Source organism: Misgurnus anguillicaudatus, chromosome 13 (genome assembly GCF_027580225.2).
Source record: "Misgurnus anguillicaudatus chromosome 13, ASM2758022v2, whole genome shotgun sequence".
NCBI lineage: Eukaryota > Metazoa > Chordata > Actinopteri > Cypriniformes > Cobitidae > Misgurnus > Misgurnus anguillicaudatus.
Window position 1 is genome coordinate 16921103 of NC_073349.2, and position 10994 is coordinate 16932096.

At 38.1% G+C, this 10994-nt stretch overlaps 1 protein-coding gene across 23 annotated transcripts in view; it reads left to right on the top strand.

The window, feature by feature from the left end:
- Nucleotides 1-10686, top strand: part of rap1gapa (RAP1 GTPase activating protein a) — a 112390-nt gene extending 101704 nt beyond the window's left edge. For 13 of the 23 annotated variants that reach the window (XM_073875225.1, XM_073875211.1, XM_073875208.1 and 10 more), the window contains 9 exons: nucleotides 884-961; nucleotides 4096-4205; nucleotides 6653-6748; nucleotides 7175-7297; nucleotides 7541-7675; nucleotides 9672-9784; nucleotides 9909-9988; nucleotides 10145-10195; nucleotides 10275-10686. In XM_073875225.1, the coding sequence (XP_073731326.1) occupies nucleotides 884-961; nucleotides 4096-4205; nucleotides 6653-6748; nucleotides 7175-7297; nucleotides 7541-7675; nucleotides 9672-9784; nucleotides 9909-9988; nucleotides 10145-10153 (744 nt within the window). In that variant the 3' untranslated portion in view covers nucleotides 10154-10195; nucleotides 10275-10686. The remainder of the gene's footprint in view (nucleotides 1-883; nucleotides 962-4095; nucleotides 4206-6652; nucleotides 6749-7174; nucleotides 7298-7540; nucleotides 7676-9671; nucleotides 9785-9908; nucleotides 9989-10144; nucleotides 10196-10274) is intronic. The other 10 variants (XM_073875212.1, XM_073875222.1, XM_073875220.1 and 7 more) reach the window with 7 other exon arrangements.
- The last annotated feature ends 308 nt before the right edge of the window (nucleotides 10687-10994 follow it).

Sequence of the window (10994 nt, forward strand, 5' to 3'; positions counted from 1 at the left end):
TTGTGAGCAGAACCCATGTGTGAGCTTACAAAAATCCTACTTTTTACCAAGTTGTGCCTGTGTGATGCTTTATGGTTCTGTTTTTAACAGTACTGTGGTTTTCCATTCTGGAATGATGAACATTTTGACCTTTATGCGGTTATGAATTTCAGCATAATATATAAAATGCATTTTTTTTACCTCGATCAGAATATGTACTCCAGTTGTCCTTGGGGTAGAACCCATTCAAAAATATAGCTTTGCACTTAAAGAGTTCATATTATTACCTCAAAGGTACATATTGTTACCAAAAAGTGCATACCTAATGGTACATATTAGGAACTTTTAAAAGGGTACTGCCCCAGTGACAGCTTGGGTACATATTTTGACAATTACTATTTAAAACAATGTATATTGGCAATACTGTATGTTAGCTATTGAGATTTCTTATTACCTGTAAGTCCAGTGAGTTAAAAGGTAAAATGGTGTTGTTTTCTACAACAGTGTACCTTTATCTCTAATGCACCCTATTCGAAGAAGATATTACTCAAAATAAAATACTGGAGTAGTGTCCTTATGTCTTGCTAACCTGTTTGAGTAATATTAACCTGACTAACTGTTTAACCGTGTGTCCTGTTTTCACTAACATTGACCTGCTTGTGCTTCCATCTTTTCTCTGCTTTCTTGTCCCTAACAGACTACGGCTCCTGCCGGTTCCTCAGGTCCTTCTCCTCTGTTGTGTTTGGCTTTGACTTTCTGTTCATGCTTTTTTATTGACAAGCCTCTTTAGCGGATGTTTGTAGGCTACTCTGTTTGTATAACACATAACCTGTTGCATGAACTCATAACCTCTCTCTCCCCCCCTCTCTCTCTCTCTCTCTCTCTCTCTGTGGGCTCTGTGCAGTCATTGCTTGTCCCAGGCAAAAGTCCCAGTAAATACGGACGCCGTGGCAGCGCCATAGGAATAGGAACGATAGAAGAGGTTCATGTATAACTCTCATTCCTCTGTCATTCGCATAATTCAAACTCATCGCATTACTTACTGTATGCATCCCAGACTAAAACTACTGCACTGTACAGCAGGATCCTAGTTAATAATTTATTGTCAGTTCTGCATTCATGTCATAACATTATAAAAACCATACGTATCTATACTGTATAAAGAACTGAGATGTAGCTCCTAAACGCCTAGGTCAAAATTAGATAATGATATTAACCGAATTTCCTCAATGTATTATACGTTCATTAAATACTTTTGCTTCAAATCTGCTAAATCCCGTCTGGCCTTTCAGAAATAGCGATTTGTTGGCAGATCCGTCCTGCACTGGTCCATTTTTGGAGACCCACTCCCGCCCTTACTAGCAATGTTCAGCACCAGATCTGACCCCGTCCCCCGTCATAATATCAAAATTAAATCCGCACACGCATAAATCACACACACTAAAATCATTTCAATTAAAGTGTTTTATTTTTTATCTTGTACCTCTCTCAACATCACAACAGCGTCATGAATAGACTTATGAAATAAGCTTAAGTGCGCTTTGTTTTGCGCCATTCATCGGCACCTAAATAGGCTATGGAACCTGATAACTATACACAAATAGACCTATTAATGAAAAAAAGACCAAGAAAAAATACAACCTACCTACACAACTCCTGCTGTGCTCCAAAGTCTCGTCCCGAAATGCTTTTTAAGAGAAGACGTTCCCAGTTTCCGGCTATCAAAACTTGTTGCGTGTTTAATGGTAATGTAGATATACAAATATTTCACATATTTTCATTCGCGGAATTTCGCGCTACTACCATCCCACACGGAGTTAATTATTCGCCGGCATCCCCGCCCCTTGAATTTTAGGAATGTCACAATCCACCCGTTTAGACACTTTTATGCGGGTACCCGCGGATACCCAACCCGTTGCAGGACTCTGAGGTCCGTTAAACGCCAGGACAATTTTTCAGCAAAGTCCTCTAAGTGCACAGAGGAAGAATTAATGATGTCAAGAGATGGAAGAGTTTTTAACCCGATTAAACCGGTCTTAACCTTTTATATTAATTCAGAAAGGACCGTAAAGAGTGACTGGCGACTTTTTTAAAGTGGAGATTTGTGCATGTACCTAGAGGGTTTTGCAGCAAAAGACTTTGTTAAATACCAATGCAATTACTAAAGAGTCGACATTTGTGAAAATAAGGCATTTCAATTACTTAAAACCTTTTCATCGCCATTAAAGTGAACCTTAAAGGAATAGTCTACTCATTTTCAATATTAAAATATGTTATTACCTTAACTAAGAATTGTTGATACATCCCTCTATCATCTGTGTGCGTGCACGTAAGCGCTGGAGCGCGCTGCGACGCTTCGATAGCATTTAGCTTAGCCACATTCATTCAATGGTACCATTTAGAGATAAAAGTTAAAAGTGACCAAACACATCAACGTTTTTCCTATTTAAGACGAGTAGTTATACGAGCAAGTTTGGTGGTACAAAATAAAACGTAGCGCTGTTCTAAGCGGATTTAAAAGAGGAACTAAATTTTATGGCGTAATAGCACTTTTGGGAGTACTTCGACTCGGCGCAGTAACACCCTCCCTCTCCCATTATGAGATTGAGAAGGGGAGCGGACTTTTCAGGCGAGTCGAAGTACTCCCAAAAGTGCTATTACGCCATAAAATATAGTTCCTCTTTTAAATCCGCTTAGAAAAGCGCTACTTTTATTTTGTACCACCAAACTTGCTCGTATAACTACTCGTCTTAAATAGGAAAAACGTTGATGTGTTTGGTCACTTCTAGATTTGTCTCTGAATGGTGCAGTTGAATGGATGGGGCTGGGCTGGGTGCTATCGAGGCGTCGCTTACGTGCACGCACACAGATGGTGGAGGGATGTGTCGACGGTTCTTGGTTGAGGTAGTGACATGTTTTGATGTTGAAAATGAGTAGACTATTCCTTTAACTGATAAAAAAGCCCATTTAAAAGAAATCATATCATACGCACTTAGAGGTTTTTGCATCTGAGCTCTTCATACGTAAATAAGCTTCTGCACTGGACACATGCACTGCGTCGTAATACTTCAGTTTTAGATCACTCCTGTTAAAATCAACAGAGATGTCACTGTTTCGCCATTAAATTGATAGATGAGCTACATTCCCCTGATCAGTTTGAAATACAGTTCTTTTATTTATAGAAAAGAATAAAACAATATAATAGTTACAAAAACCTGTACATCAATTCTTGCTCTTAAATTTTCAGGTTTCTGGGCATGCACGCCATATTACAAACTTAGTGTAAGTCTAGGTGTCTATTAGCAGTGTTTGTCCTTGCAGATTACTCATGCACATATCAAAGCCCATAGCAGCATTGTTTCATATGTTTGTCTTTAATTCTTCATTGTCCAGTTACCGATTGCATCACAACTCCCCATTCTATGTTGCCATACCTTCTTTACTGATGTAACGTATTGCTCTGTTGCGTTTTAAATGTCCGTCACCCCCCGTCTAGCGTAGTAAGTCGGTAAAATCTTTTCTCTTGTTTGGTAATTGTACACTGGCTGAGAGCTGGCAGCATAGAAACATAAAGAAAAAAGGCAACAGAAAGTCATCCCGTAGCCTTTGAAGACATTTTAGATAAAAGCCTTTTTTTGAAGGCCTTTCATTTCAAGTTGTAAAGCAGCTCCAAATTCCCACTGCTCGAGCTTAGAGAGAACAAAGTGTCCCCCAGTGAAAGCACACAGCCCAGCGACGCTCAGGAGATCCCGCTCCGATCTTTTATCTCTCAGTTCAGGCCAAAACAATCAAGTGCACACTTCAACGCCACCCCGCTGGTCGGGATGTGAAACAGTGCCTATTGTTCTCAAAAACACTGGTGCACAGCACATATATAAGAGATAATAGACCAATATAAAGTAGAAGTGGTGAAATACAGACCTGAATGACATAGGATGCATTATCTGTAAAGTTAGCTTTTAGACTATATGGTCAACTTGTTTTTATCGATCAAGGTAGCATCACTCAAACCTCAAAGGAGGACCATCGTGATTTAAAAGTAGAGAAATGGGAAAGGGTGATGGATGTTCAAGGTTTGTATGTTTGTCTCACTCAGCTTTTTCTTCAATCTTGCAGTCTTTGATCATTCCTGGTAAAAGCCCAACGAGGAAAAAATCAGGACCTTTCAGCTCTCGACGTAGCAGTGCTATCGGGATTGAAAACATACAGGAGGTGCAAGAGAAGAGGTAAGAGGTTATGAGACATGAAAAACTGTATTCATAAAGGTTGTGACAGATACAGTGTCTCTTGTCTTGGAGTGCTTTGCTTACTGGAGAGAGGGGTTTGTGTGTGGGTTGGTATATGTGGTGTACGGGGACATGAATAGTGTATAATGACACGTTTATTATGCTATAATATGTTTATTATACACAGTAAGTGTCCCTGTAAACTGAATTGCTTTAAAAACATACTAAATTGTATAATATGTATAAAACGCATTGCGTCTATGGAATTGTCCCCATAAGCACATATGCCAACGTGTGGGTGCGTGCGTGTATATAATAATAATGATGACCCAGGGCCACAGTAAGAGCGCTTCAGGCAAGCTGATGAAATAGTTTTGCATTTAACTCATTCCCTGCCATTGACGAGTTATCTCATCAATTAAGAGAAAACATATTCCTGCCAATGATGCTTTCCTGACAAGTTTTTATGGTAATCTGGAATAACGCTAATTTCCACTAGATGGCCAATTTATAAAAAAACTGATGCAAAAACGAATTTAATTCATTTTTAACTCCGTATAGACCGTTTCAGCAGTAACAACATAAACAAGCGGCTGTTGTGACCAGTACCTAACTTCCGGTAAACTCCGCTAAGAATAAATAACAACAAAGTACTTTAAACGTAGTTTATTTATATAACAAGCAAAATTAACAACACATAGATTACCTAGGAAACCAAAACATTTATTATTTTCGATGAGGGATTTGTTCAAGAGATCAGTTTAGCAACTAGTCAGACCATTAAAAAAACAAAACCGGAGGTAAAGTTCGGATCCGGACGTGTATCTCGTCAGTGCACGTGCGTCCGATGAAACCGTCTATATGTTTTGATCTTCGTCCTGAATCTGATCTCTAACAAAATTCCTTTACAAAAATGCAATTATTTTAGCTTTTTGCTCAAAATTTGGTATTTTTGAAGAAACCATATTTAAGAGGTTATAAAAAGAAAACAAATGAAAATAGGATGAAACGTTTATTCTCCATTTTTTTGTTTTTGTTTGTTTGAAAGTAGATGGTCTGTTCTTTTATTTGATATATTTGTATGTTTATATATTTATACAAAAACATTTTCCCGGAAGGCATTTTGTGAAACTTTTGTCAAAATCACAAAAAATGCTGGCGGACAACTTAAAGAAAATAAAGGATGGCGGGGAATGAGTTAAACAGTCTTGGATTTGCTAAATACATAATGTTTTTAGATGGTTATGTTTATGTCACACAATATTAATGACTTGCAATGTGGGACTTTTAGAAGGCTCTCTTGACAGAAATGCAATATAATATACATAACTATATTATCAGCAGTGTTGGGGAATTAATGCTTACGTTGGGGAACTAATGCTTACGTTACTTTTGCGTTACTTTTTCTTGCTTTGCAGGTGTTTTTTATGACTGAGAAGTTCTGCGTTCAGAAATTGCTTATTTCCATCGCAAAAATGTCAAGCTCTGGTCTGCCATCTCCATTTCTGACTGAAACTGTTCATGCATAGAGTTTGTAATTCTACGTTAATACATTCAGTTTAATGCATAACATTGTTTTTTACATCTAATTAATTAAACTGAAAAGTAACTCTCAATATTAAAAAAAAAGTAAATCAAATATTGATGTGTACATTTATAAAGTAGTGTGTTACTTTACTTGTTACTTCAGAAAAGTAATACTTGTAATGCGTTACCCCCAACACTGATTATCAGTGGTATATAAAGACCTTACATAATGAACTGTATTGCTTTTATTACCTTACAATGAGCCGTTTTTATCGACATACACCGTGGGTCCCCTTACATGGAATTTGGCATTTCACACCGTCATCTTTCTACAACAGGCCTAAATGGACAAACTGCTTTATAGATCCCGTTTCGTATTACGTTATCTCAGACGATGGCTTGTTTGTCCTGTGGCGGCTACCATAGCTTACTACATTTCGAAAAGGAGGGGTAATCTGTGAAGTGAGCCGATGGTTGCAATTCACAGTCTCACCACTAGATGCCCTGAAAGTCCCACATTGCATCTTTAATAGTAAAACCGGTTGTAATAATAGTTTTTCACCCTAACTCTGAAAACCCAGCTAGTCATTTATTTTATGATTTATCATCCAGAAAATTAAACATGAATTTCAATCAATCTTTGACATGACCTTACGCAGTCAATATTAAAGATATCAAGGTTATCACAGAATGTGAGATCAATGCGTGAAATCAAACTTTGATGCTTCAAATATCATACTTAGATTAGCCTGAATTTCACAGACAGGGTCACAAATAGTTTTCTGGGAAAAAAAATCGAAAGCCCTGGAGAGAAGAGTGTATTGAATTTTCAAGATAGAAACTCTTCATATAGGCAGCACTTTAACCCTTTAATCACACTGAACGCTGTCTTCCTCCTTTTGTTTATGTGTTTGGTGAAGAATTGCTGCTCTGTTGTCAGAGGACAGGACTGTGCTCTGTATCTCTCTACCCAGCGTCACTCTCAAGAATGGGAGGCTCATCTTGGATCCCTCAAAGTATAAATAACCCTATAGACTATCACCTTCTTATCCATAGACTAGCTGGCCATAGAAATGCATCTTTGAATGAATACTTACTATGGCCTTTAGCACATTGGTCACACATGCAAAATCATTAACTTTAAAACTGATTGGTGGTCTGCTAATTATTTCGACCAGTCGGTGAGTATTTAAACATATTTTGCATGAGCTGGCCTTTGTCAAGTGTGCTAAAAACCGTTCTTAGGCCTTTAAAATGACATTGCTCTGAACTTGCGTGTGTTTCAGTGTAGTGTTGTGTATGAGCATGGACAGTATGGTTGTGTCTAACCTCTCTTGCTAACTTTTAGTAGTCTGCAGTTGAGCTTGGACTCGATTTTGACTTGACTAGAGTTTAAAGCTAATGCTGTACTGCCCTCTAATGGTCAATGTCTGTCTCTGCAGCAGTAGAGAGTGCTGCTCGCCCTACACACAGAAGACACCAGACAGTGGACACGCCTCCCAGGACCCCAAGTCTGAAAACTCATCCAATCAGAGTTCTCCCGAGGTTCAGGTCACTAAGAACAGGTGAGGCATTTGACTGTGTGATAACCCCACATGTTTCTGAATTGGGCTGTGTGCAGTGTGACATAATGTTTGATTGAAATTTCGCTTTGAAACTACACCTGTCAAGGGAACAGAAAACAACAGTGTTCATTTTAAAACCAGTAGAGTAGAGTCACAAGAAACAAGATGAATGCTTTAAGATTTCCTGTCATTGCATGTTATGGTTAAAGGTATCAAGTACATGTGTTTTGTATGCGTGTGTAGCTCAAGCCTGTATTGCCGAGCTCCCTCCATCCCTGAAGCTCACGACCTGTCACGCTCCTCATCTAATGCCAGCAGCTTTGCTAGTGTGGTAGAGGAGAATGAAACCGAGGCTACAGAGGACTATGACACTGGCATGGAGAGAACAGTACACTTTACATACAGTATACGCAGTAAGTAATGTAATGTTTAGTTTATTACTATGTATAGTTCACACAAATTTTTACTCATATACAGACACTTTAAGGAATGGTTGTAACCAAACTGATCAGAGGCCCCATTGACTTCCATAGTAGGATTAAAGTATACTATGAAATCAATGGGACCTCTGATTAGTTTGGTTACTATCATTCCTGAAAATATCTTCCATTGTGTTCATCAGAACAAATAAATGTATGTTTGTAACATGAGAGTGAGTAAATGAACATTTTCATTTTTGGGTGAACTATCCCTTTAAAGGAAAACACCAACGTTTTATTAATACACACCAACGACAAATTAATACATACCTATCTTTTTTTCAATGCGTGCACTTGTAGGATTAGTCAATTTTCTTAAAAAAATCCAGATAATTTACTTACCACAATGTCATCCAAAATGTTGATGTCTTTCTTTGTTCAGTCGAGAAGAAATTATGTTTTTTGAGGAAAAACATTCCAGAATTTTTCTCATTTTAATGGACTTTAATGGACCCCAACACTTAACAGTTTTAATGCGGTTTAAAATTGCAGTTTCAAAGGACTCTTAACTGATCTTAAATGAGGCATAAGTTTAGCAAAACGTTTGTAAAAATATGCACTTTTAAACCACAACTTCTCAACTTCCTCTGGTCCTGTGACGTGCCAGCGCGACATCACGTAATACATCATCACGTCAAGAGGTCACGGATGACGTATGCGAAACTACGCCCCAGTGTTTACAAGTGTGGAGAAAGAGGACCGTTCAGACGTTGTTGTATGTGGAATGATACTAATTAATGTCTTTGTGTCCGTTTATTGTTTAAAATGGTCCACAAATGCGCGTTTCATATGTAACACGTGACCTTTCCACGGCATTACGCAATTACGTGAGGTCGCGCTGGCTCGTCACATAGCAGGAGGAAGACGAGAAGTTGTGGATTAAAAGTGCATATTTTTTATTTTTCTTGCCAAACATGACAGTCGTTTCGCTGGATGGGACCCTTGTGGCTCGTTTGGGATCGTTTAGAGTCCTTTGAAACTGCAATTTTAAACTGCATTAAAACTGTTATGTGTTGGGGTCCATTAAAGTCCATTAAAATGAGAAAAATCCTGGAATGTTTTCCTCAAAAAACATTATTTCTTCTCGACTGAACAAAAGAAAGACATCAACATTTTGGATGACATGGTGGTGAGTAATTATCTGAATTTTTTTTAAGAAAATGGACTAATCCTTTAATCTTTGTACAGCTCGTTGTGAATGTGTTAGCATTTAGCCTAGACCCATTCATTCCTTAGGATCCAAACAGCGAATAAATAAAACGTGGCGATTTTTTAAGCAGATTAAAAATGAGAACCATTTTGTATGGCGAAAGAGCACTTAGTTTCTTTCGCCGTACAATATAGTTCTCATTTTTTATCTGCTTAAAAAATCGCCACATTTTATTTTGTGCACCATACTTACTCATGTAACTACTCATGTAACAGTCTTTAAATAGCGAAAACATGAAAGTGTTTGGTGCCTTCTAAATTCATCCCTGTTTGGATCCTAAGGAATGAATGGGGCTAGGCTAAATGCTAACACATTCACGACGCACTGTACAAAAATAAAGTGCACGCATTGAAAAAGATAGGTATGTATTAATTCATCTAAGTTGGGGTAAGAACATAGTAAAATATTATAGAATGGTGGTGTTTTCCTTTAAGTTACTTTATTTGGTTTGATGCCGTTATGAATTGCATTGCTTAAAAGCAACATTCACCTACATTTAACATTTAGATAATCATTTATCTTATTACAATACAGACCACTATCTGTGTTTGTGTTTATGGGTGTGTGTCCTTATCATAAAACATTTCTGTTCACTTTACTACATACCGAAGAAGCTGTAGAAAATAAATGCCTGTTTAATATGTATCCTTAGATTTCTAAAAGAAATTTGTATTTTTTAAATTCAGGAGAGTTTGTCATCCGCGGGCACTCCTCATAAACGGGACTCATTCACTTACAGCATGTGGCTGGAGGACAACATGAGCACTCCCAGTACAACCAGCAGGGGGAGCTCTCCTGGTGAGAGAAGTTCATACACTCTAAACTTGTAGGCCTTGGTGTTTGCAATTACATGGTTTTCCTTGAAATGTTGTGAAATATGTCCAACTTAATATGTTTGTCATAACTAAATATTATTTTTCAGCCCTTGGCAAAAGCCAGGAGCCAAACCGTCCAGACATCCGAATCAAACTCGATGGACCGCATGACCCCAAATCCTCATCAGTGAGTTGCAATACTTGATGTATAGCATTGAGCTTCACTGTAGTTCGACTGGTAGATCATGACTATATGTCATAGGTTCAGTTTGCACGGATCATGCAAATAAAATAGCATATATTTGTGCATGTGTGTATGCTGATTCTCTTCTTATCTGTACAGAACTGCTAGCCTCTCCTGCTTGTTTGCCTTGTGGATATCAAACAACAACAGGTTAGATTTACTGTATCATGGCCGAACCAGAATGCATTATTTTCCTGTCCTGACTTGACATCTTGTGTATTGTTTTTAGAAAGACTTTGGTTATGTCTATACTGCTGACGATGAAGAAGAGTAGCACCTCCAGTTAGCTGCATGAGTGACAGCATGCACAAAAGGACCATGATCATCTAACAACGCCTGAAAAGAAGAAACAAGGAGTTGGTTACAGGCAAGCAGAGACTTCATTCTGGCTGTGGCGCTGTACTTATCTCCCCTCCTTCAGTCCTTTCCTCTTTCAGTCTCAGTATTGGTCCACTTGCTGTTGTCATCTGAAACCTTTGTAAGTACATCCAGTAATGAGAACTTAGTTCCTCTGTAGCATCGTCTGCAGACACTTCACTGTGCTGGTGAATGACTAATATAGCAGCTTGTACAGTTTAAGGTCCTAACACTGTGCTATTATTATATTTTGTGACATTTGGGTCATAAAGAAAATTGCACAATGAGAGCTTATTATTATTTCAGTTATGATATAGACACAAAACCGTTTCTCGTAAACGAATGTTTGGAAGTCCTTGTCATTGATCTGATATTCTATAAGGTACTGTTTGTTTAGTACAGCCCTTAAAGGGATACTTAAAAAAAAAAAAATGCTCATTTTCCAGCTCCCCTGGAGTTGGACATTTGATTTTTGCCGTTTTGGAGTCAATTCGGCTGATCTCCGGGTCTGGTGTTAGCACTTTTGGCATAGTTTAGCATAATCCATTGAATCTGATTAGACCATCAGCATCACGTCTAAAAAAATAACTAA